A 27,738-nucleotide genomic window follows, 5' to 3' on the forward strand; every position below is an offset into this window, starting at 1 on the left:
GTGGGATCTTCCCAGACCAGGGCTTGAACCCGTGTCCCCTGCATTGGCAGGCAGATTCCCAACCACTGCACCACCAGGGAAGCCCGAGAAAATATTTTTTTTAATTGTTGAAAAATGTCACAGTATTAATAATTGATCAAAACAGAACAGTATCATTGAAATAAGTTTTTTTATTTATCTGGAATTTCAGTGTTTGAGAAAAAGTTTAATTGAGAGGTGAAATGGGTAGCTGAGGATTTTGGTGAAGACTTTTCTGAAAGTACATTTGAGGGCTTCTGATGTCAAGTCTGATAATGATTTTTTAATTTCATTCACTTTTATGTCATTTTGTAGTTTTAATTTTAAATTTATTTTTATTAACTTAAAGCATGTCACTAGCACATTACTTTTTTCACCACTATTCTGGCCATTTAAAAAAATCTCAGACAACTTCGATTTTTCAGAGTCCTAATTGACTGAGGATATATTGATAGAAGAGGAAAAGTTGAGCAGAGAACATTTATTTCCTGGGTGTGGGGCTGAGGAACGCCTAAGAGAGAGGCTGCGCATTGGTTGAGACATTTCTTTCTGATTACCACCAGGTGGCAGCACTGACTCAGAACGACTGGGTTTCTGCCCTGAATCAGAAGGAAGGGAAGGTTTAGAGGCAGGGGACAATATTATGCCCTTTCCCTCTGTCTCCCCCTTTCCCTAAATTGGATGTCATAAGGCAGGGAATGAAGCACATCTTCGTTATATTTTATTATCTGATCATTTTATTGTTTTTTTTTTTTCTTTCTGTGCTTGTAGTTCCTTCAGAAACAGGTAACGTTTTTCTGCCATTCACATTGTATTCTTGCTTCTTGCTTTTATAATGCTTTTGCTTCTTATCATAGAGGATAATGGAAAATTAATATATTCTGACTTTATGGCATTGGAAAATCTGCACACAAATTCACACAATTGCAATTAGATTATAGCCAGTTGATTTTCTGAATTTTGCAGAAATCCTGGCAATAACATTTTACTATTTAATACCAACAATGATTTTTCAAAAATCCAAACATGGCTGTTAATAAAATAACATATTGAGGATTTACAGTAGTAGATACTGGTAATAGTGTAGAATGGAATATCCAGGTCTCACTTCCTTCTAACTAATGATACTATGTTGACCTGAAATACAGTATTTAGGAGCAGGCTTTTCCCTGCCATCTTGACACTTTAGCCTCATTTTGCTGATTCTCTACTTCTGCACATCTTATGCACGTCTTTCCCTAAACCGTTTGCTTATCTTTATTTATTTATTTTTTGGGGGGTATTTATATCAACTTTATTTCAACTTTGCATATTTTTTATGACATGTGCATTATTGTTTCATCGCTTTCAAACCTGCCTCATGTTTTTCACAGTTAACTTTGATTTATTCTTGTGAGCAGACTTGAATCAAAGCACTACATTTACTAATGATGGTAGATTCTTCTGAAGCTCTTTTTTTTAAAATCTTTATTGGAGTATAATTGTTTTACAATGGTGTGTTAGTTTCTGCTGTATAACAAAGTGCATCAGCTATACATATATCCCTATATCTCCTCCCTCTTGCGTCTCCCTCCCACCCTCCCTATCTCACCCCTCTAGGTGGACACAAAGCACCAAGCTGATCTCCCTGTGCTATGCAGGTGCTTCCCACTAGCTATCTATTTTACATTTGGTAGTGTATATATGTCCATGCCACTCTCTCACTTTGTCCCAGCTTACCCTTCCCCCTCCCCGTGTCCTCAGGTCCATTCTCTATGACTGCGTCTTTATTCCTGTCCTGCCCTTAGGTTCTTCAGAACCTTTTTTTTTTTCTTTTTTAGATTCCATATATATGTGTTAGCATATGGTATTTGTTTTTCTCTTTCTGACTTACTTCACTCTGTATGACAGTCTCTAGGTCCATCCACCTCACTACAGATAACTCAATTTCGTTTCTTTTTATGGCTGAGTAATATTCCATCGTATATATGTGCCACATCTTCTTTATCCATTCATCTGTCGATGGACACTTAGGTTGCTTCCATGTCCTGGCTGTGGTAAATAGAGCTGCAGTGAACATTGTGGTACATGACTCTTTTTGAATTATGGTTTTCTCAGGGTATATGCCCAGTAGTGGGATTGCTGGGTCACATGGTAGTTCTATTTTTAGTTTTTTAAGGAACCTACATACTGTTCTCCATAGTGGCTGTATCAGTTTACATTCCCACCAGCAGTCATTTGCTCATCTTTAAAAAGGGTCTTTCTTTGGGGGAAATTTTTAAATTAAGGAATATCATTCCTTACTAACAGATACATACTTTTGTGTTTTCCCTCCCCCGCTTTTCTGCCCTGAAAGGAAAATGTGATGCTAAGTAACAACCTGTGAGCAGTTAATTCCTTTATAAGGTTGGTATTGTAAACAGAAGGTTTAAGATGAAAATGTAGCATTAAAAAAATTAGGTTGTTTAATAATGGCCTCTTAATACCACCTAAATTGTAATTAGCAGAGTATAGCTTGGTTCAGTGAAGTTTTAAATGCTTGCTTTTTCACATTGGCTCCCTGTTTGGGATTCTTTTTGATTTTGTTTAAAATACTACTGATAGAAATATATTTAAGCTATTTTTATTGTATATTTCAGTTTTTCAATTTGAGGACAGCTTGGCTCAGTCCCTAGTCTTTCCTAAATACTTTGACGTAACACACGTACCCTACAATGATAAAAGTCCATTTATGTGATCTGTTAAAAAAAATCTTCTATTGTTCTGGGTTTTAATTTCTTGAATAAAAAAAATATTTAATGCTGGGTTTCCATCTAAGTAAATGCTTTACTCATTTAAATACATGCTTTTCAAAAACTTGTGTGATTAAAACATTAACAGAATCTTAAATATGAATTAATAATCCCACTACTTCTTGTAGAACAGCGGTCCCCAGCCTTTTTGGCACCAGGGACCAGTTTCGTGGAAGACGATTTTTCCAGGGGTGGGTGGGGGATGGTTTTGGGATGATTCGAACGCATTACATTTATTGTGCACGTTATTTCTATTATTATTACATTGTAATATATTATGAAATAATTATACAACTCACCATAATGCAGAATCATTGGGAGCCCTGAGCTTGTTTTCCTGCAGCTAGATGGTCCCATCTGGGGGTGATGGGAGACAGTGACACCCGAAGTGTGTTGCTTATGTCCAGTCTACTCTGTGATCTCGTTTTGGTTGCTGTCACTGCAGAAAACCCCGCTTCACAAAGATAGGATGTTGGAAATGGAAGCAGGCTTTTCAGTGCTTTTGTGGCAATCTCAGGATATTGCACCTTGACTTTAATAATCCAGAACGTATGGAGATTTGAAGTTGTCTCAGACATACTTTTAAGGCCACTGTCATTTGCGATCTCAAGCAGTTGATCCTCTTCTAGCATGAACAAAGTTGATTCATGTCGTTTATTCACAAATGGGTCGCGGATCCATTCCTTCCCAGTTCGGGGGTCTTTTGTGTTTGGGAAGTAATGCTCAAACTCTTTTGAAAGCTGAGATAGGTGATCATGCACTAGCTAGGAGAAAGAAGACCCTGGCTCAGTTTCTTTCAAAATCTCTGCTAATGTTTGAAACATGTCAAAAATCCCAGTGTTCACTTGTTGCCCCCATAATTCCAATTCAGCTTTGAATGCAGCCACTTTATCTGCCGACTTGAACACAGTTATTCTCCCTTCAAGTGACAGATTGAGTTTGTTGAGCAGGTTGAATATGCCACACAAGTAAGCAAGTTTTGCGACCCATTCTGTGTCACTGAAATGTGCTGCCAGTGGTGACTGTTTTTCTAAAAGAAATCTCTGGAACGGCTCTCATAACTCAGAAACTCTGGCCAGTGATCTACCTTTAGAAAGCCATCTCACTTCTGCGTATAAGAGAAGACGTGTGTGCTCTGCGTCCATCTCCTCACAGAGCTGCGTGAACAGACGTGAGTTAAGGGCATGTACTTTAATGTGGTTGATCATTTTAATCACATCCTGCAAAATGTTAAGTTCAGGTGACATTTTTTGGCTAGCCAGCATTTCTTTATGGATGACACACAGTGTATAGACTCACATTCAGAAGAAACCTCTTTGATCCGACTAGTGAAACCAGAAAACCGTCCAGTCATGGCAGTCGCTCCGTCCGTGCATATACTGACACAAAATGACCAGTGGAGTTTTCCTGATGTGTAATCATTCAAAGACTTGAATAGTTCTGCAGCTGTGGTGTTGGTTGGCAACAAAAGTGCACATAACATATCGTCACGCACATCCTCCTGAAAATTATATCGCACAAAAACAAGCGTTGTTGCCTTGTCAACATCGGTAGACTCGTCAACCTGGATTGTGTACCACGGCGACTCATTAATCCTCTCTAACAATTGTGCCTCAACATCCTCTACTATTTCATCAATTCATCTAGTTATAGTGCTAGCCGAAAGAGGAACATGTGCCACGTTTTGAACTGCAGCCTCTCCTAAAAGTTCACGACAAATGTCCTTAGCAGCAGGCAGGATCAACTCTTCACCAGTAGTAAAGGGCTTCTTAGCTTTAGCAATGCGGTTTGCCGCTAAGAATGATGCTCTCAGTGCAGACACATTTGATGAAGTGGTGGCCTTCAGTAATTGCTTCTGTTCTTCGTGTTCACGTTTTTTTTTCTTTTGAAAAACTCCAGAAGCTTGTCTTTTAATGCAGGGCGCTTGGTCTCCATGTGGCAAAGCAGTTTTGAAGGTTTCATGGCTTCGTTGGATAACTGGTCACCACATATTATACAAGTGGGCTTGGAGAATGTGAATCACCTGTTGCAATGAACCCGTAATTTAAGTAGGACTCTTGGTATTTTCTTTTCAGTGCAACTTTCTTTTTGTTGGCAGTCTCAGAGTCTTCTGCTGTCTCATCATTGGGTCTTTCCCCCTTTTCAAAGAAGCTCTCCAGTGATGTTTGTTTTCTACTCATTTTGGCTAGGGTTAGCTTGTGGGCTTACCAAAACTGTGACTGAGACAAGTGCACAGTGCGGGAAAGAGGCGCAGACGGAAGTGGTAATTAAAATAATGGGCGGGTCACGCACGGACTAAAATAAGTGTCGGATTCTGACTTAAAGCCTGCCACCAGATACAGCTGTACAATTGAAGTACATCGTCTCACTTGCCCCTATAAAGCCTGCCACCGGATGCAGCTTAATTGTCACTTGCCACTCACTGACAGGATATTGATATGAGTCTGCAAGCACTTATGGTCTCTGTGCAGTCAAACCTCTCTGCTAATGATAATCTGTATTTGCAGCTGCTCCCCAGTGCTATCATCTCACTGCCTCAGCTCCACCTCAGATCATCAAGCATTAGATTCTCATAAGGAGCATACAACCGAGATCCCTCGCACGCGCAGTTCACAGTAGGGTTCGTGCTCCTATGAGAACCTAATGCTGCCGCTGATCTGACAGGAGGCGGAGCTCAGGCGGTAATGGGAGTGATGCGGAGTGGCTGTAAATGCACATGAAGCTTCTCTTGCTCGCCTGCCGCTCACCTCCTGCTGTGCAGCCTGGTTCCAGTACCGGTTCATGGCCCTGGGGTTGAGGACCCCTGTTGTAGAAGATAACATGACTGGTTTGTAATTTTTCTGTGGTCTAGTTTTCTGTTCTAATTTTGTGAGAATTAAAGTAGGGAATTTCAGCCACCTAATGTAAGTCATTATTTGATGTTTTTCCTGGAGCATTTCACATTCTTGAAAATACATATGGCAAAATCAGTTTTACCAAGAATTTCTGTAACTTTAAGATGATGTAGAGTAGAACTTGACTCAGGCAAGTGTCATATAAAGCCAAGTTTTTAGGACCATCAGTGGCTTACAGCTGAAGATGGCATTATGAAGATAACATCAGTGGTGAGAACCTCTTAGCTTTTCCAAAATGCAGTCATCTTCCAGTGAATGCTAATCCCACTCCCAGCTGAGGCATGCTGCTTTGGGGATCCCCCTTGGTACGCTCTTGGCTCTTATATAATTGCTAGCAACGGGAGCCATGCTGCCTGATAGAGCTGGCAGCTAAGCCCATAGGTGCAGTTATGCTTTTATTCCCTAGTGTGCATGAATACACACCCACATCCACTTATCCACCTGTAGTTTGAGATGAGAGGAGGTAAGAGCTAGCTAGGCTTATTATAGTGCCATGCCTAAATTTGCTGGCTCAAGTTTCTTATTTCACCATCACCTTGCCCACTGGGGAGCCAGTGACAGTTATAGAAAGAGTACCAAATCAAAAATCTATCTGGAATTATCTCTTTTGAAGGAGACACAGGTGTTGATTTTTTCCCTTCCTCCTCCTCCTTGATGGCAGCTTGAAGTAAGGGTGAGGGTATGGTGACTGGGAGCCAGTACTCTCTAGCAGAGCCAGATCAGCAGAAGTATTAACTCCGCAGCCCTGTGCTAGATGATACCTTATAGGTCCAGACATCGAAATGTAAGCTGGTATCTCCAAAGCATTTCCTAACACTGTCATTGCCCAAGTAGACCTTTATTTAGCTGGGTCCTAACTTCCAACTAGAGATTTTCTTTTCTGGACAGCAGCTATGATATAGATAGTTCCTGTCAGGTGAGCATACTAATGCCATTCTGCTCTCACAAGCTAGTGCTTCTCAGTAACATTAGCAGAGGAGGAGAGGATACATTAGGTGAGAAGGTATTGACAGGAAGTCCAGGTAGGCCTGCCACCTGAACCTTCTGGGGACAGATAACACTGTGGGGCCTGAGCTTTGTATTGGAGTGGCTCTAGGGAAATATGGGTTCTGTGTGGGGGTGGGTCACTTCGAATGGCTTTAGTTACTTAATGGCAACAGTATGTTAGGATACTGACCCCTGCATGTAGACGTGGATTTGGAAAGTTAAAAGATGAACATACATTTGGCTGAAGGAGCTCTGAGGGCATATCTAATTACTGGGTCTGTTAAACAAAAGAGATCTTGTTTTAGATGGATTGATAGAAAATTTCTGGATGAATTCTGAAACACAAAGCAATTATTTTTAATACAATTTATGACTTGTGTGAATACATTATAACATTTCATGTGGCTTAAAATTATATGGGTAAAACACACCTTCACCAATAATCATCTGTGATGCCATTTACTGAATTAAGTTTTTTGAAGGTTATAGTATTAGAAGCATTACACATCTGAAAGCATACTGTTAATGAATGCTATTCTTTCTGTATCAGAAATTCACTTTTCATAATTATCATTTAGCATACATCTCTGTTGATAAATCCATGTATGTATTCACATAGCCCATTGTCTGGTTGTATGATCTTTCAACCAAAACCATCCTTTGCAGATGCTTTTACTGACTCTGCTATCAGTGCTAAAGTGAATGGTGAACACAAAGAGAAGGACCTGGAGCCCTGGGATGCAGGTGAACTCACTACCAGTGAGGAACTGGAGGCTTTGGAAAATGATGTTGTAAGCAAAATCTTTTCGATTAGTCATGTGATGTGGTCATGTGATATGGTATGACATCCTATCACTTGGTTTTAATTTAATTATGTTGTGAATATATTTAAAGTAGCAGTTTTATTGTGTAAATAGAGACTTCGCCCTAGGTAGTATATACAGAAAAATGTTTCTTTGGGATGCTTATGAATTATTTGTATGTTTTTAAAGTAAGTCCTAATAAGCAACTTAAAAATTTAATTGGAAACCATGGGAAACTAGAAATGCTGGCATGTTTTGCTTTGAGTACTCTGCAGAATAAGGCAGCCTAAGAAAAGTGGTGTCTTGTCTGTTGACTTTACCTAGCGGTGAGGTCAAAGTGTGACTTTTAGGCTTCTTGTCTGTCAGGGAGGCACTCATTATTAAGATATATTGTTAGATTACATTAGAATTAAAGCAATAAGTAAATTTCTTTGTCTTAAAATTAGGAACATTCTCTACAAAAATCTATTTCCAGAAGCCTCTTGGCATATATTATTTTTACTTTTCGCACAACACATCATCTATAAATCAAATACTTAATAATGACTCTGTCATTAGGATTCTGTAAATTCTGTTTCTAAACTGTGGAGATACAAGCAAAGTCTCTTGCCAAAAATGAGTGTTTAGATAGTAAAATTTGAATGGGATGGGGAACTTCCCTGGCGGTCCAGTGATTAGAACTTCACCTTCCAATGTAGGGGGTGCGTGTTTGATCCCTGGTCGGGGAGCTAGGATCCCACGTGCCTCATGGCCAAAAAACCAAAACATAAAACAGAAGCAATATTGTAACAGATTCACTAAAGACTTGTAAGAAAGTGGTCCATGTCAAAAAAAATCTTTAAAAAAAAAAATTTCAAAGGGATGAAGAATCTTTCATTGAATATTACAGAAAAGTCTTATTCAACCAATCTGCGTTTGATGTTTAAGTCGTTGTCTAGTTGCAAAGCTGGAAATACGTAGTCAGCGTATCATTATTAATTTTCAAACTTTTTAAAGAAGCATATATAACTGAATGTGAAGGTTCTCAGGTTTGTGCAGCACATCACCTCTGTGGAGGATATGGAAAAGCAGGCACTCTTTTTTTTTTTTTTTTCTAATTAATAGCGAAGCAGTTAAATTGATAGACGCTTTCTAGAGAGCATTCTGGCAATGTTTATCAGAATTTAAAACACACATACACTTTATTTATTTAATCTACTCTGGGTCTTAGTTGCGGCACGTGGGCTTCTTAGTTGTGGCATGCGGACTCTTAGTTGCGGCATGCATGTGGGATCTAGTTCCCCAACCAGGGATCAAAGCCGGGCCCTCTGCATTGGGAGCGTGGAGTCTTACCCATTGGACCACTAGGGAAGTCCCCACACATACACTTCGGTCCAGCAATTCTACCTCTGAGAATTTATCCATAAGACTTTCAAATAATTATGTATGAGGATGTTTTTAACAGCATTTTATTCTAATAGTGAAAAATAGGAAACATCCTAACTGTCCATCAATAGGGCATGGGTTAAATAGATTTATTGTACCTCCGTTCAGTTGAAGTACTGTATGTCCACTGGAAAGAAAGATATTCTGGGAAGATATCTAAAACTTATTAAAAGAAAAAGGAAGTTGCAGAGAATTTTCAAAAAAGAGAGCTGATGATAATAATCATATTCTTACATATGCACAGAGAATGTCTGGAATTATGCCCAAGAAGTTGTTAATGGTGGTTATCTGTGCACACTGGGATTGTCAGATTTTACTTTTCACTGGATGTCTTTCTGCACTGTTTAAATTTTTTACATGGAGTATATACTAAAAGAGCATATTTTAAAGCTTCCATAAGTAACTGATTTCCTACCCACATGTGTTTGGCCGAAGTAGTTGATTTAGTGGTGGAATTACATTATAGTTTTATCTGGAGTAGCACAGAGGGAGCCAAGGTTAATGGGTGATCTTAGAGGCAAGTTTTAGTCTTGAAATTGCCATCAACATTGCTCAGATGATGCTGTGCCCTCTTCTGACATGGATAATGATAACCCCTTTCTATCAGTCAGACCTGATGATCAGTCAACTCAAAGAGGTTTCAGGTAAATACCTTGTAGAAAGGTCACCGTTAGGGAGTAGGGAAAGGAGAGAACCCTGACCTGAGGCTATTTTATGAAGTAACTAAAATGTTCTGAACTTTTACTAATAACATCTCAAATAATTGTTTCGTATACAATTGACCTTTGAACAGCACAGGTTTGAACCACACTGGTCCACTTATATGCATTTTTTTGCAATAGTAAATACTATAGTAATGCACTATCCCAAGGTTGGTTGAATCTACAGATTTTCGATTATTCCTGGAGTCAGTGACCCTAACACCCCATCCCCTGAATTGTTCAAGGTTCGACTGTAGTTATTTACCAACTTGTAGGGGCTGATGTGTAGAAGAAAGTTTTTCCTTAAGACATTTTTAAAGCAAATTTTTGCCTGTTTTTTAATTTTGCTAGATTTTGCTTGAATAGTATGAGATATTGTTAAGGTAGATATCGACTATAACTGAATTAAAGAAGACAAATACTTTGTCATTTTGAAAAATGAGCTTCATTTTCTTCTAGTCTAATGGATGGGATCCCAATGATATGTTTCGATATAATGAAGAAAATTATGGTGTAGTGTCTACATATGATAGCAGTCTATCTTCATATACGTAAGTTTTAAAAGTTTGCTTTTGTTTTAATACATATTTGCCTTTGATTTTCATCAACTTAAATTATGATGTTGAATAAATGTTTCTGTTGGATTTTAAGTTAAACGATTATGTGAAAGAATTATCCTTTTACTACCTACGCTGATAAATTCCCATTAAAACAGGGAAATATAGTTTACTTATACCCTAATTTTTTGCTCTAAATAAATTTTGTTTCCCTTTTACACTGTAAAAACTCTAAATTGGTAAGTGCAGAGGTTATGGGGGACTAGTCAACCAGTTTTGGAAATGTTATATTCCTCCAGGGAAAAGGTAACAGAAGAAAAATCAAGTTTTGATTTATAAATAAATAGATGACTGTAGCTCTCTTACAGTTTTACCAGCATTTTAAACTCTGAACTCTCTTAATAGTTGATTGTGACAGATATGTAAACTATGACTTAAAGAAACTCACTTTGCTTTTTCTTTTCGTCATGTTCCAGGGTGCCCTTAGAAAGGGATAACTCAGAAGAATTTTTAAAACGAGAAGCAAGGGCAAACCAGTTAGCAGAAGAAATTGAATCAAGTGCCCAGTATAAAGCCCGGGTGGCCCTGGAAAATGATGATAGGAGCGAAGAAGAAAAATACACAGCAGTTCAGAGAAATTCCAGTGAACGTGAGGGCCACAACATAAACACTAGGTATTTAAAGGAAATCATGATGCAGTATTTTGGATACACAACTCAAGGTCTGTGTGAGAAGGTGTATTATTATTACTATATTTCATCTTCCTTTAACTTAGCTTAGGTAGAGAATGCAAATGGAGTTGGTTTCAGGTTCTGTTAGAGAAAAGATTACAGTAATCTTGGAAAGTATTTTTTGAGCATCACCTCTGTGGAGCCAAGTGTTGGATATACAGTGATGAGCAAGTCAAGGTCTGGAAGAGCTTGTTAAAGAATAATGAACAGGTTGTGGGGGGAGTACATATAATTACAGTTCATTATGATTTCCTAGATTAGAGGGGTGGTCAAAGTACTAGAAACATGCAAGTGAGGAGGAACTAGCATAACTTTGTGGGGTGAGAGAATGCCTAACAGAGGAGGTGATGTTTTGTGATAGGATAGTAGATCTGTCTGCCACTCAAAGAGACATAAAACAGAGGAGTTCCTTGCATGGTGAAAGACAGGTGAAAGAACTTGTCCAGTTCAGGGAAAACCTAGTTGTTTCATATGTCTGGAATACGGGGTGTATGTTGAGGTTGCAGTGGTAACAGTTGGTGATAGGAACTGAGGTAGTGAAATTCTTCCTGTGTCATGTTAAAAAGCACCCTGTAGATAGGGGATGGCATGAACCAACTATGGGACATTGAGAACTGGCTGAGACATAGAGATCAGTTATTGTATTGAAATAGTTCAAGTGTGAGAACTTGGTAACCAATGAGACCAGAACCAGTGATAGAAAGGTTAGAAAAACCAGGGATGACCCTGAGTTTTATTTGATAACCAAGCAGATTGGTGGTTGTACTGGTAATGGCGGTAGAAAACATGGAGCAAGCTTGAGGAGAGAGAGAGTGAGTCCATTTGTGCAATTTACTGCATTTGAGGGGCTCACAGGTCTTCTGTGCATTTATTCATAAACATGTTGAGAAACACCTGCTACATACCTGGTAGAATAAGATACACATTCTGTCTTCAAGGCACTCACAGCTTAGGAGTCGTGATTTGAATTAAAGTGTTCAGGGAGAGATGTTGAGACTGTGAGACTGACAGTGTGGATTTGGGGGATTGATGTTGAAGCCATGAATAACTAATGAACAGCCACCAAGAGAAGAGATCACAAAGAAAACGAAGTAGAGGAAACCAAGGAAGATCAGTTTCAAGAAGACAGATGATGATTGATAGAAACAGCCATAAAGAGGCCAAGTGGATAAGAATGAATACACATCTGTTATATTTTGTCCTTAGCGGGATTATCTGAGGGAAAGGAAAGGCCAGAGGCTAGAGCTTAGAGTAAGATGGAAGAATAGGGGTGTCTGGAAGTGGGGCCATTTGGTTTTAAGTGTTTAACCTTTTAATAACAAGCATTCCCTTCTGCCTAAATTACTTTTAGATATGTTTCATTGGCCTGGTATCTATTAGGATAAAATGATTTAAAGGATCTCTCATTTTCAGGGAAAATAAATATATTCCTCCTGGACAAAGAAATAGAGAAGTCATATCCTGGGGAAGTGGGCGACAGAATTCACCGCGTATGGGCCAGCCTGGATCGGGCTCCATGCCATCGAGATCCTCCTCTCACACTTCAGATTTCAACCCAAATTCTGGTTCAGACCAAAGAGTAGTTAATGGAGGCAAGTATTTTGACCAAATTTGTCAATGTCATTCATCAAATACAGTTTTCTGAATATTTACAGTTTTACATCGTTGATAAGAACATGCATACCTTTAATGATTTCTGTGGAGTAGTTTTCACTTAATTTAAATTTGCCTTTGTGGATATCAAATTAGTAAAATTAGTAAAAATTAGTATGTTATTGGCATATACAGCATTTAGCATGATGAAATACTCATGTATTAAGATAAAGTGCTAAATGTAACCAAAGACATTCACTTGGCAAAAAAAACACTTCACATATGTGAAGAAATTGGAAACTTTGGGTAGGTTCTCAATTTTAAAAATACTGGATGATAAAATTATTTAGATATAGTTTACATGGAAAATCCCAATCTGTGTGAAACATTCAGTGGTTAATATAGATTCATTTTTATGAACTGTTTGTTTATATATTTATGTTCTGCTTACTTCAAGAAAGGATTTGAGGTAACTTGCAATACAAGACACAACCAAGAGTCATGTGAAGATGGTGAAGAAAAAAGTGCTTAAAAAGAAATAGAAACAACTCTTAGTGTAAGGGTGAATATTGTAGTTTAGCTTAAGTAAAATACAGAAACTTGTGTCTTTAGTAGGAAGATATTTTTTTCTATTCTACCTCTGTATCTAGGTTAAATATAGCTCACGGGTCATGGATCTCTCATACAAGTCAGGGGTATTGGACACAGCAGTGCCATAGACTGTATGGAACCATGGTAATTAATGATACTGTTGGGGGACTTCCCTGGTAGTCGTGCTCCACTATTTACAGTAGCCAGGACATGGAAGCAACGTTAAGTGTCCATCGACAGATGAATGGATAAAGAAGATGTGGCACATATATACAATGGAATATTACTCAGCCATAAAAAGAAACAAAATTGAGTTATTTGTAGTGAGGTGGATGGACCTAGAGTCTGTCATACAGAGTGAAGTAAGTCAGAAAGAGAAGAACAAATACCGTATGCTAACACGTATATATGGAATCTAAAAAAAAAAAAAAAAACAAGGTTCTGACGAACCTAGGGGCAGAACAGGAATAAAGACGCAGATGTAGAGAATGGACTTGAGGACATGGAGAGGGGGAAGGGTAAGCTGGGATGAAGTGAGAGTGTCATGGACATATATACACTACCAAATGTAAAATAGGTAGCTAGTGGGAAGCACCTGCATTGCACAAGGAGATCAGCTTGGTGCTTTGTGACCACCTAGGGGGGTGGGATAGGGAGGGTGGGAGGGAGACGCAAGAGGAAGGGCGTATGGGGATATATGTATACATATAGCTAAAAAAAAAATAATAAAATGGGAAGCTTTTTAAAATTTATCAGCCTAAAATTAATTTTATCTTATTATTTGAAAGTAGTTATAATGCCAACTCATGGGATTCTATTTATATTACTATTAAAATTGTAATTACTCATGGAAAAAAAAAAAGACTCGGTGCTCCAATGCAGGGGACGTGGATTCAATCCCTGGTTGGGGAACTAAGATCCCACATGCTGTGCAGCACAGCCATAATAATAATAATAATAATAATAATAATAATAATAATAATAATACTGGTGGTGTGTTAGTTACTAACTCAGGGCTAACAGTGGACGTTAAATTTTAGGTATTTAAGTTTGGAAAGTTAGAAAAATAGAGAACACTAAGTTTCCAATTTCATTTGTTTTCATTGAGTCTTTCTCCAGAATTCCTCTCCAATGAACACTCTTGAGTATTTTCTATACATTTGTATTGGGGGTGAAATTTCTTTGCTCACTGAGTAAAGAATTTTAGTTGTTCATGAACAGAATTTTCAAAGTAAAAAACCTGAAAGGGGCTGGGAAATGTATGATACTCAAGTGTGTGGAACCCTATGGAGAGGAGACCTGGACTGTTTCCTAAGATTAAGGTAAGTGATATGTCATGTTACATGTTAGCTGTATTTTGACCTGTGCATATCCCTCAGTGTCGGTTTATTTGGTGATGACTGCTTTGTAGTTGCATTGTTTATTAAGCAGTCTCTTAGATGAATGTTTAACTGCATAAATTATTTAGAAGGTCCCCTTTTTCTAATTTGATAAGATTAAAATATGTGTTTTGAAAAGGCAATGAATATTAACCTGTCACTCCTGTGACTCTAGAAAATAGTAGAAGTAATGTTCTATTTCTACTTAAATGTACCTGCCTAATGAGATTTCAAACTCAACCTTACATTAAAGTATAAACTAGATGAAAACCACAGACAGTTATAAGAAACCAGCATTTTTAATGAGATATAATAGCTGATGTGTCAAGCTAAAACTTTTAATAATAATCTTATTCCTGAGTTTTGTGATTTATTGTGTGAAATTATCTGGTGTATGTTATACTCCTTTTAACAATTGATTACCAAGAAACAGTTACAGAAGCAGAATTAATAGGCAAAGTCTTAACTGTCTTCTTCAGTAGTATGTGTAGATCCTAATTAACCCTTTGGGAACGTGTATTCATTTAAACAGACTTAATTTTAAGGAGGTTAAAGTAAAATGTGAATTTATGTCAGTTAAGTTATGCTAAAACTTATCACAAGTCAAATGACTGTCCTCAAAGGGTTAAAATGTACAAGAAATCATTTTTGTCATTTTACTTTTTTTTCTGTTTACTTTTTTCCCTCATTTTTTTCTTTAGTTTTTATACTTTCCTTCATATCATTTGTTCTGTCAGGTGTTCCCTGGCCATCGCCTTGCCCATCTCCTTCCTCTCGCCCACCTTCTCGCTACCAGTCAGGTCCCAACTCTCTTCCACCTCGGGCAGCCACCCCTACACGGCCGCCCTCCAGGCCCCCCTCGCGGCCATCCAGACCCCCGTCTCACCCCTCTGCTCATGGTTCTCCAGCTCCTGTCTCTACTATGCCTAAACGCATGTCTTCAGAAGGTACAATACCACAATTTGTTCATGTTTTTGTTTGTCTTTGTTTAACTCCTATGTGAGTTTATAATTACAAAATAGTTTCCTCTTCATTATTTAATAACCTATAATTTCTGTGTTTTAACTTTAGTTTATTAAAACTATTTCTATTAACCTTTTGTTCATTAGAAATTTGATAAATGCTGTGTGAAGCTATGAACTATCCTGAATTGTAAGAATGAGGGTTTTGTCTCTGCCTGGTAATGATGCTCTTTTACAGCCCAGGGCCTTCTCCCTTCCACTTTACAGTGTATACAGTGGTTAATGGTAAACAGTGAATTTTCTTCATCAGTCTTGGACTTTTTGTAGAACCTATCATTTTTATAGCTCCTTGGCCAAGGTACTAGTGAATTTGCCTGTTGGCCATAGGCAGGAGTGATGGTTTAGGGGTCCTTTTTGAGGAGGGACATTACATGTAGCTGCCTTTGTGTGTTTACTCTTAGATTACAATACAGAGTTTAATTTTGTGTTTGGGGAATTTTTAAAAAAAAGTTTTGTAATATTTCATAGTGAAAGTCTTTAATCTGGAAGAAGTTCTTGATCTAAGATAAAATTTTTATCTTAGAAAGCTATGTATGAATCTTTAGGGTTTTATTTATTTATCTATCTATTTATTTATTTCCCTTGTCAATAAAAAAGAATAAAATCCTGTAGTTCTCATTCATTGATGCTAAATCCACCATTGCTACATATCAGATACATGGATGTGTTGTAGAAAGGTCACATTTTAATCTAAATGTTGTGCATAAGTAAAAAACCTTTTTTCTGAATGATAATGACCTTTGACATTATTTCGGAGTATTTGATATGTTAAAATTTTAATCTGATTTGTTCATTAAAATTACAGTTGATATTGCTTATGTTGAGACTAATACAGTTTTCTGGCATAAAATGCTTCCCTGGAGAAAACTAGTTGGCTTTTTTTTTTTTTTTGGGTGTGTTGGGTCTTCGTTTCTGTGCGAGGGCTTTCTCCAGTTCCGGCAAGTGGGGGCCACTCCTCATCGCTGTGCGCGGGCCTCTCACTGTCTCGGCCTCTCCCATTGCGGAGCACAGGCTCCAGATGCGCAGGCTCAGTAGTCGTGGCTCACGGGCCTAGCCGCTCCGCGGCATGTGGGATCCTCCCAGACCAGGGCTTGAACCCGTGTCCCCTGCATTGGCAGGCAGACTCCCAACCACTGCGCCACCAGGGAAGCCCAAGTTGGCTGTTTTTTTAAATTTATTTATTTATTTTATTTTTGGCTGTGTTGGATCTTAGTTTCTGTGCGAGGGCTTCCCCTAGTCGCGGTGAGTGGGGGCCACTCTTCATCGCGGTGCGCGGGCCTCTCACTGTCGCAGCCTCTCTTGTTGCGGAGCACAGGCTCCCGACGCGCAGGCTCAGTAGTTGTGGCTCACGGGCCTAGTCGCTCCGCGGCATGTGGGATCCTCCCAGACCAGGGCTCGAACCCGTGTCCCCTGCATTGGCAGGCGGACTCCCAACCACTGCGCCACCAGGGAAGCCCAACTGTTTTTTAATAAATTGTTGTCATCCAGGCAGGGAGGTCATGTGATCTTGACTAAAGCAGCTAACCTTGTTAGCTGTTGAACAGCGTGTTCAACAACATGTTGAAAGCATGTTGAACAGCATGATTTTCAAGGTGACTTCCTTACTCAGAAGTGCCTGTGATGGTGGCCTCTAAATGAAAAGCTACATTCTGTTGACATATTTGTTGTGGTCTATTGTTTGCATAAGTGATGTTCATGAGAATATGTTAGATAAAATAGAACTCATTAGTGAGTGTGAGCGTGTTCACGAGAGTTAGATGTAAGGACTCACACAAAAGTACACCTTCTGCATATTCAGGGATGCTGTGTTATTCAGTTTTTCTTTTTAAATAATTTGAATTAAAATATGTTTTCTAGTCATGTAGTTAGGTGACGCTGAAGCATTTTTAAAATGTGAACTTCAAAATAAAACTATTAAATATAGTGGTTTTCTGTGTTTAATATAGAGAATATATTTTGTTTCTGAAAGAATTTTACATATTGCCAAAGACTGAATTTTTTTAAGTTAGAGTTTGATTTCATTGAGCTATGCCAACCGTCTTTCTTGGTCTTTTTCTGTAAAGGGACGTAAAAATTATGTATAAATATGCAAATACCCAGTTCTTAACTCATTCTTCAATATAAATTGTATCTCCAGTTGAAAATTATATAACATTAACATTCTTTGTAAGATCGTGCCCATGATTGAATTCCTACTGAGGACACAAATTAATTTGACATTCTAAAGAGTTTGGCAAGGGACTTCCCTGGCGGTCCAGTGGTTAAGACTCCACACGTCCACTGCAGGGGGCACGGGTTCAATCCCTGGTCGGGGAACTAAGATTCTGTATGCCACGTGGCGCAGCCAAAAAAATAAAATAAAAAAGAGTTTGGCAAGGTAAGGGTAAGGGGCCTTGGCTTTGGCATTAGGAATGAGTTTTGCCAGTTATCACTGTCAGGTTTCTATGGTAAGAGTCATTGGGTCCACTGTTTTCACCTGACAGTTTTGTTTGAATACACAGTAGACTTCTTTATAAATAGAAATTGCTAATGGGGTGACAGAATTGATTGATGTGGAATTTTGACAATTCGTACAGTGCAAATTTCTTCCCCAAATGTCAGTTATTCTAGTCTATAAGTCATGCTTTAACAGTAGAATTTTCAGTTCACAGCCTGTTAAGTATGAGACACTTCCTACAGGTGAGGACTGTTGTAAGACATGGGTCGTGAAATTGTTCACCATGGCAGAAGAGGTAGATAAATTAAGGTTTTGGAGAAATTTAAGAAGGAAAATGTGCATCTTTTTACTAGTACAAAGACATATCGTGGTCAATAGTTTGTTGTTTAAAATTTTTTTCCCCGAATTTTAGAGGTAATATATTGTAGAAAATTTGAGGGGAAAAGCTAAAAGTATATGTTAAAATAAAAATCATTGCATCATGTAGCTATAACTCTATTAACATTTTATTATATTTATTTTTATATGCCTACGAATAATAGGTATAGATTAAACAAATTGCTAAGATCTTTGAAGAGTTATGACATCTTATTGTTTGATTTCTTACCACCAACTGCATCCCTCCCTTTCTTTAAAAATAAAGGGAAATAAAATAAAATTTATTTGTAAAATTTTATGGCATTCCACAAAATAATTCTGAAAGAGTATGGCAAAAAATATATGTGGTGTTTGTTTCCTTTTTCTTAACCAAGAAGAAATGAGAGAGAGAGGGGGAATGTGTGTGTGTGTGTGTGTGAGAGAGAGAGAGAAAGAGAAAGAATGGTCTATGTGTATTTAGCAAAAAAGTAGTACTGATGGACATTGTGGCATTCATGTGATGTTCACTATTTCTTTCTTAGGGCCTCCAAGGATGTCCCCAAAGGCCCAGCGACACCCTCGAAATCACAGAGTTTCTGCTGGGAGGGGTTCCATTTCCAGTGGCCTAGAATTTGTATCCCATACCCCACCAAGTGAAGCGACTGCTCCTCCAGCAGCAAGGACCAGTCCCGCAGGGGGCACATGGTCATCAGTGGTCAGCGGGGGTAGGTAACACTTGGCTTGAAGCATAATGATAATGTTCATTTTGTTATTCTACTAGATGTAAAAAGGGCTGAGCTTGAGCTATGTTTGAGGAACTCTAAGTATATATATGAAAAATAGTGGAGTAACCAGGAATTGGGAAAACTATTTTTTTTCTGGGCTCTACCACTTACCATATGTTAGGGCAAATCATGTGATCATTCTGAATTTCATTTTTCTCAGTGAGTAATCTTTAGCTAATCTACTTTATGGTCTTGTGATGAAATTCATGTGGGGTTCATAAATAAGAATATACTTTATAGTTTTATAAAGTACCACTCAAATGGAAGGCAAATACAGTACATAACATTTGGAGGGATCATATTTCGTGTCTTCTTAGCAACTTTGTTCATTGATTCATTCCACAAACATTTATTTTGGGCTTGTGGTGCTGTGTGTTCCCCCCCCCCCCCCCCCCCCCGTTTATTCATTCCATACATTTTTATTGACATCCTACTTTATGCCAGGCAGTATTCTGGGCCCAGGTCCTTGTGTTTCTGTAGCACCAATATATGGCACTAATTCCTGACCATATTTCCCTTTTAAGGACTAACAAACACGGGGGCCCAAGTTTTATCTGTGATTAGTCTGAAGAATGTGCTGATGGCAGCTATAAAAGTGTGAAAAATATACTTTGACAGGATCTTACAATTAAGTTAAGACTGCTTTTGCTACTTAATATTGATGTTTTGCTTCCATGATAACTAGTTTGAGCATGCGATGATTGTGGTTTTCGGTCATAATCTATCTTAATCAGTGCATAGAACTTATAAAAGAAAAAGATCTTTAAGCTTAAACAAACAAAAATATACCCAGCTCCATTAAATATCTTTAGTTGGTACACATTGCTCACCTTCATATTGGTATAATTTTATTGTAAATTCCTTTGAACTTTCTGTTTTCTTCTTTGGTCTTCAATTACAAGGAAATGATTCAATTAACAAAAAATAGAATTTCTAAAATCTTTATTTCTTTAGTGTACCATTAATTGTTTGACATTACTCAGATGGTCTGGAAATGAATTTTGAAAGTGACAACATGATTATAGAAGTGAAAGAGTAAAATCACAGTTTTGGAGATACAGAACTGTGTTATAGGTTTGCTCTTTATACTAATTAGAAAAATGACAGTTGTTGAATAATACTTTCCTTCCATGACCCTTTTGACTTAAAAAAGTAAAGAACCACTAAAGTGAAGCAAATTGAACCATTTTTCTCTAAATCTTTGAATCTGAATAGGTTTATAATGGCATATGAAACCTATTAGATATTTATTTTGAAGTCATGTGGAATTTAAACCCCTCCTTGGATTAGCTTCCCCTTTGAGCTAAATTGAGTTCCCAATTTCCTTAGTTACTGCAGAGTGGATTTTGATGTGGTAAGAAAGAGCAGGTAGGATTGGCTGCAAACTGCTAAAAGGTGTTTGAGTTTATTATTTGAAGGAGGGCCAAATAAGCCTACTTCTTAGGGATTTCCCGCCCCCCCCCCCCCCCCGCCACCGACCACCACCTATTTTAAAGAAACAGTCTCACTTTTTAGTAGAGAATGTTATCTTTATCCTAAAAAGTAGCATTTTTCCTGCCTTAGAAATCCAGTTTCTAAATTCATTTAAAATACTTTGTTTTAGAATTAATATAATTAGTTAGGAGGGAAAACTACTGTTGGACATAGGTATTAGTAATTGCTTTCATTCTTCAGATATTTGTATTGTCCATCATCACTGCTATTCCTGAGACTTTGAAAAAGAAAACAGGGTGATGGGATAAAAAGTAATTGGGGAGGAGGTCAGATAGAACTATTTTACCTAGATCTTCAGAAAGCCTTTTTGAAGAAGTGACATTGAACTGAGAATATAATGGGTAACTTTTCTCTTTCTTGTAGTTCCAAGATTATCCCCTAAAACTCACAGACCCAGGTCTCCCAGACAGAATAGTATTGGAAATACTCCTAGTGGGCCAGTTCTTGCTTCTCCCCAAGCTGGTATTATTCCAGCTGAAGCTGTTGCTATGCCTGTACCAGCTGCATCTCCTACGCCTGCCAGTCCTGCATCCAACAGAGCTGTAACCCCATCTCTTGAGGGTATGTAAGAAAGGGCTTCCAGATCCACAATGACATTTGTGAAGTTGAATGTTAGAGGTTTAAAAGTTTATGAAAACTGGCTATGTTGTTTTATTCATAGGTATGTATCAGTATTTGAGGGTACATTTAAAATTTTATGTAAATGAAGTTAGTTGTTTAAGTAATGCTACTAATTTCATATGTTATCTTGAATGTGTGTTGTTAAGGTAGTTTACATTCCTGGGTAGTAAATGTCAATATAAATAAAATTATTAGTGTTTCATATGTCTGCAAAATTGGAAAGCCTCTGTTTAAATGTTCTTTTCCAAAAACATAGGATCAAATTTGTTGAATATTTTCCCCTTTTACTTCTATAGCTCCTATCTAACTTTGAGTTTTTGTAAAATATTATTTTCTAGCTAAAGATTCCAGGCTTCAAGATCAGAGGCAGAACTCTTCTGCAGGGAATAAAGAAAATATGAAGCCCAATGAGACATCACCTAGCTTCTCAAAAGCTGAAAGTAAAGGTTAGAGCTTTAAAAAGTCTTTGGGTATAACTATAGAGATAAGAAGGAATATGTCTTACTTTCATGCCCAATACAGAGTATTTTTGGTCAGTACTTTTTCTTAGGATTGTGCATATTTAAATGCATAATTTAACATGTCAAAATCTATAATTAACATATTGAAATTTTTATTATTTTGATAATAGAGTTTATTTTCATTTCTAACATCCCATCCTAAAAGAATTTTAAATTAAAGATTAGAAATAAATCTGGATCTAACACTTCTTAATTTTACAGGTATATCACCAATTGTTTCTGAACATAGAAAACAGATTGATGATTTAAAGAAATTTAAGAATGACTTTAGGGTAAGTATCGTATTGACTAATGAATTAGAATTTAAAAAAATTTTTTTTAAGCATTACTAAAAATTCTTATATCATCCATTTACAAAAATGCATTATAAAAAAAAAAATGCATTATATATACACCCAGAAAAATAAAACCATGTGTGTAGAAAGCTAAACATCTTTTTCTTTTTTTTTTCCTTTTTAATTTATTTATTTTTTGGCTGCGTTGGGTCTTCGTTGCTGCAGGCGGGCTTTCTCTAATTGCTGGGAGCAGGGACTCCTCTTCGTTGAGGTGTGCGGGCTTCTCTCATTGCAGAGCACAGGCTCTAGGTGCGTGGTCTTCAGTAGTTGTGGCACGTGGGCTCAGTCATTGTGGCTCGCGGTCTCTATAGCGGAAGCTCAGCGTTCTTTATCCATTCGTCTGTCGATGGACACTTAGATAGATTGCTTCCATGTTGTGGCTATTGTAAATAGTGCCGCTGTGAACGTCGGGATGCACGTATCTTTTCAAATTAGAGTTTTTGTCTTTTCCAGATATATGCCCAGGAGTGGGATTGCTGGATCATGTGGTAGCTCTAGTTTTAGTTTTTTAAGGAACCTCCATACTGTTGTTCTTAGTGGCTGCGCCAATTTATATTTTGAGTAATTTTATTATTTTTTTTTTTAATAAATTTATTTATTTATATATTTTTTTGGCTGCATTGGATCTTCGTTGCTGCGTGCAGGGTTTCTCTAGTTGCGGTGAGCGGGGGCTACCCTTCATTACGGTGCGCGGGCTTCTCATTGTGGTGGCTTCTCATTGTGGTGGCTTCTCTTGATGCGGAGCACAGGCTCTAGGCACACGGGCTTCAGTAGTTGTCGTGCACGGGCATAGTTGCTCCGCGGCATGTGGGATCTTCCCAGACCTGGGCTTGAACCCGTGTCCCCTGTATTGGCAGGCGGATTCTTAACCACTGTGCCACCAGGGAAGTCCCAATGATCTAGGTTTAAATCTTGCCCTCTGTACAACATTGAGGCATGTTGTCTGCATCTCCCAAGCCAAAATGGGATAATTGTAGAACCTACTTCATCGTGTTCTTGTGAAAATTAATGAGATACTGCCTGTAAAGTGTTTAATATAGTTCTTGACACATAGTATATACTCAATAAATATTAATTTTTATTACCAAAATATAGATGAACCAAAGTTGTACCGGCAATCACAGGTTTCTTTTTCTCTGAGTCACATAAGAATTTTAGTTTTCCCATAAAAATGTCCATTCTACCCAAAGCAATCTATGGATTCAGTGCAATCCTATCAAAATTCCAATGGCTTTTTTCACAGAAATAACGCAAACAATCCTAAAATTTGTATGGAACCACAAAAGGTCTGAATAGCCAAAGCAGTCTTGAGAAAGAACAAAGCTGGAGGTATCATGCTGTCTGATTTCAAACTGTATTTCAAAGATACGGTAATCTAAACAGTATGGTATTGGCATAAAAACAGAAACAGATCAATGAAACAACAGAGAGCCCAGAAATAAACTCATGCATATACAGTCAATTAATTTATGACAGAAGAGCCAAGAATATACTATGGGGAAAGGACAGTCTCTTTAATAAGTGGTGTTGGGAAAACTGAACAGCCACATTCAAAAGAATGAAACTGCACCACTGTCTCTTTTTTTTTTTTTTTAATTATTTATTTTTTGGCTGCGTTTGATCTTCGTTGCTGCGAGCAGCCTTTTTCTAGTTGCGGTGAGCGGGGGCTACTCTTGTTGTGGTGCGTGGGCTTCTTATCGCGGTGGCTTCTCTTGTTGCGGAGCATGGGCTCTAGGCATGCGGGCTTCAATAGTTGTGGCTCACGGGCTCTAGAGCACAGACTCAGTAGTTGTGGTGCGTGGGTTTAGTTGCTCCGTGGCATGTGGGATCTTCCTGGGCCAGGGCTTGAACCCATGTCCCCTGCACTGACAGACAGATTTTTAACCACTGTGCCACCAGGGAAGTCCTGCACCACTGCCTTATACCATACACAAAAATCAACTCAAAATGGATTAAAGATGTGACAGTAGGATCTGAAACCATAAAATTCCTAGAAGAAAACGTAGGCAGCGAGCCCCTTGACGTTGGCCTTGGCAGTGATTTTCTTATTTGACAATAGAAACAAAGGCAACAAAAGCAAAAATAAACAGCTGGGACTACGTCAGATTAAAAGTCTTCTGCACAGCAAAGGAAGCCATCAACAAAGTTAAAGGGAACTACCAAATGGGGAAAGTATTTGTAAGTCATATATCTTATGAGTTAATATCCAAAATGTATAAAGAATTCATACGACTTAAATAGCAAAAATACAATCTGATTTTAAAATGAGCACAGGATCTAAATAGACATTTTTTCCAAAGAAGATGTAAAGATGGCCAACGGGTCCATGAAAAGGTCCTCACTAATTATTAAGGAAATTATTAAGGAGATGTAATTATTAAGGAAGTTATTAAGGAAACGTAAATCAAAACCACAATGAGGGGACTTCGCTGGTGGTCCAGTGGTTAAGAGTCTGCCTTCCAATGCAGGGGATGTCGGTTTAATCCCTGGTCAGGGAACTGAGATCCCATATGATGCGGGGCAACGAAGCCTGTGCACCACAAATAGAGAGAAGCCTGCCCGCTATAACAAAGAGCCCACGTGTCACAACAAAGACCCAATGCAGCCAAATAAATAAATAAATAAACAAATATTTTAACAAAACAAAACCACAGTGAGGGATCTCACACCTGTTAGAATGGCTATTCTCAAAAATACAAAACAAGAAATAACAAGTCCTGGCCAGGATGTGGAGAAAAGGGAACCTCTGTGCACTATTGGTGGATAAATTGGTGCAGCCACTATGGAAAACAGTATGAAGGTTCCTCAAAAAATTAAAAATAGAACTATCATATGATCCAGCAGTTCCACTTCTGGGTATTTATCCAAAGGAAACGAAAACACTAACTCGCAAGATATCTGCATGTATATGCGCACATACAATGGAATTACTCTTCAGCCATAAAAAAGAAGAGTAATTGCCATTTTTGACAACATGGGTGGCCCTTGAGGGCATTATGCTAAGTGAAATAAGTCAGAGAAGTTCAAATATTGTATGATCTCACTTATTTGTGGAATCTTAAAAAAAAGAAAAGAAAACAAAACCCAAACTCATCAGTACTGATTGGTGGTTGGCAGAGGCAGTGGGGGCAGCAAAATGAGTGAAGGTGGTCAAAAGGCACAAACTTCCAGTTATAAATAAGTCATGGGGAAGTAACGTACTGCATGGTGACTGTAGTCAATAATACTGTATGGTATATTTGAAAGTTGCTAAGAGAGTAGGTCTACATAGTTCCCACCATAAGAAAAAAATTTTTAACTGTGTGGTAATGGCTGTTAACTAGACATTGTGATCATTTTGCAATACATACGTATATTGAATCACAATGTTGTACACCTGCAACTAATACGATGTTATATGTGAATTATTTCTCAATAAAAGGGAACAGTGGTTCAATTTTGAAAAAATAAAAAGAATAATCTCAGTTTTCTTTTATGTTTAGTATATTGCAGATAGGAAATACAGAAGAATGTTCAAAAGCATGAATTGTGCCTTATTTTCGTCATTTATAAGATTGCGCTAATAGTATGTACATCAAATAGGGCTGTTATAATAACTGAATGATGAGTTTGTAAATAGAACAGTGTCCAACGCATAGTGAGTACTATAGGTATGTTTGCCATTATATGAATAACAACATCAAAAGCCTTATTTTTGCCTCGCTCAAGGACCCTTGTGACAAATATTTAAAGTTTTACGCAGTACACAGTTGGTCCGTTACGCATATAGCCTCTACTAAACATTAAGTACCTATATTGTGACTTAAACTCCCACTGTGTCCAAATGTTGCTTTCACCTTCTGCCGTCAACTACTTGGAGACTTTATATTGGTGATGCAGTGAAGCTTGAGAAGCCCCTGAGATGTGTGGTGCTGCTTGCCAGGATACCAAGGGCTCCAGTAGTGAGACTTTGACAGTGGTCTGCCTTTCCTGAGGCTGAAGAAGTAGTCTGTCTCTCTAGTCTTGCAGCCCCTTCTGCTGTACAATTGCTCTTCAGCTTATTCTCACTGCCTAGGGCTGCTGCTTGGATTTATTCTCATTTCCACCATGGCTCCTTCTACTTGCTGCCCTTTTCTTCTCTTTTTCTTGTCATTTCCTTCAGCTATTCCTGTTTTCTTTCTTCTGTGGAGTAGGGCATCTTAAATCATCATCAGACAGTAGTAGCATTGACTGCTTCTGTTCTGCAAACTTAAAAACCCCATCACTTATTTTACTAACGTTTTTGTCTTCTGCTCTTCTTGTTGGTGCTTCTGTTTTGTGGTTTCCTTTATGGGTTACAAGGTCTAACTGACGTACATGTCTATCCAGGTCTCCCTCTGAATGCACCTACTTCAGACTCCAACTCACCACTTCTCAAGGTCAAGCCCAGGTCTTAGTCCAGCCGCCATAATGGTCTCTCTACACTCTTACTTGGCTTCCTGCAGTTCATTTTCCACAAAGCTGCTGTGCCCATCTTTGTGAACTATTAATCTTCTCAGTCTGTACCTGCTTAAAATTCTTCAGTGACTTCTTATTATGCTGAGAACTAAAAGTTAGAGTTCTTAACATAGCTTTCAAGTTCCTTTATCATCTCATTCCTCCTGGGTGAATTTGTCATTTCTTGACTCATCTTGTGCCCACCAGTAAGTACTTTTCTGTTCCACAGCGGGGCCATCTTCTCCCTTTCCTATGGGTCTTTAAACATGCTGTTTCTTGTACTTAGACTGTTAGTCCCTTTTCCAAACTCCCCCGCAAACCCCCAATATCTTTCACACTTTAGACTAGATGACATTTCCATTGAGAAGCCTTCTCTTTCCGTGAGTTGCTTTTCCCCGTGAGATCCTATAGCATTTACCCCAGTTTGTCAAGTGTCTAATCTCATCCAGATGGAAAGCTTTGGGAGGATAGGAACTATTTCATATTTCCATTCCTAGCACACACAATTTCTGACACATGGTATGTACTCAGTAAATATTTAACTTTTCAGGCTAGGACATTTGAGTGCTTAGATGACTGTAGTTGTGTTGTATAGACATTTTGTTATTGTTGCCTTATAATGAAAACATTACTCGTAAAGTACAAAAAAAGCCTTATTCAGTTTGTGCTCGTGGAAAAACATTGATTACTAGAGTTATTTAAAATATTTAAGTATAATTATTTCCTTTATTTAGTTACAGCCAAGTTCTACTTCTGAATCTATGGATCAGCTGCTAAACAAAAATAGAGAGGGAGAAAAATCAAGAGATTTGATCAAAGACAAAATTGAACCAAATGCTAAGGATTCTTTCATTGAAAGTAGCAGCAACTGCACCAGTGGCAGCAGCAAGCCGAGCAGTCCCAGCATTTCCCCTTCAATCCTCAGTAACACAGAGCACAAGAGGGGACCTGAGGTCACATCCCAAGGGGTTCAGACTTCCAGTCCAGGATGTAAACAAGAGAAAGATGATAAAGAGGAGAAGAAAGATGCAGCTGAGTGAGTAAACCTGGAATTTAGCACGACTGTTATTTACTTAACTTTTCCTTAAGGTGTCCAGAGCCTTCCAACTCAAGAATCTATCTAGAGTTTTAGACTGCTTTATGAGTAGCTCTCAACTTAGAAAAAATTGGTCTAAACAAATGACATCTTAAGTCAGTTAGGTCATTGCACCCTATACTCTTCTTCCCTCCTCCACTGTTTTTCCACCCTGTGGCAAAAAAA

At 38.1% G+C, this 27,738-nt stretch overlaps 1 protein-coding gene across 17 annotated transcripts in view; it reads left to right on the forward strand.

Annotated features, from left to right (window-relative positions):
* The window catches only part of ATXN2 (ataxin 2), a 132,025-nt gene that overhangs the window by 60,732 nt on the left and 43,555 nt on the right, over positions 1-27,738 (forward strand). For 15 of the 17 annotated variants that reach the window (XR_014234512.1, XR_014234513.1, XR_014234514.1 and 12 more), the window contains exons 6-15: positions 7,337-7,461; positions 10,059-10,150; positions 10,633-10,830; positions 12,301-12,479; positions 15,188-15,397; positions 18,809-18,991; positions 20,909-21,106; positions 21,505-21,612; positions 21,889-21,959; positions 27,212-27,513. Coding sequence is in view for 7 of the 17 variants with exons in the window: in XM_082355845.1 (XP_082211971.1) it covers positions 7,337-7,461; positions 10,059-10,150; positions 10,633-10,830; positions 12,301-12,479; positions 15,188-15,397; positions 18,809-18,991; positions 20,909-21,106; positions 21,505-21,612; positions 21,889-21,959; positions 27,212-27,513 (1,666 nt within the window). In the remaining 10 variants the exon portion in view is untranslated. The remainder of the gene's footprint in view (positions 1-7,336; positions 7,462-10,058; positions 10,151-10,632; positions 10,831-12,300; positions 12,480-15,187; positions 15,398-18,808; positions 18,992-20,908; positions 21,107-21,504; positions 21,613-21,888; positions 21,960-27,211; positions 27,514-27,738) is intronic. The other 2 variants (XM_082355847.1, XM_082355846.1) reach the window with 2 other exon arrangements.

This window comes from Balaenoptera borealis, assembly GCF_965194805.1.
Source record: "Balaenoptera borealis genome assembly, chromosome: 14".
Taxonomy (NCBI): Eukaryota; Metazoa; Chordata; class Mammalia; order Artiodactyla; family Balaenopteridae; genus Balaenoptera; species Balaenoptera borealis.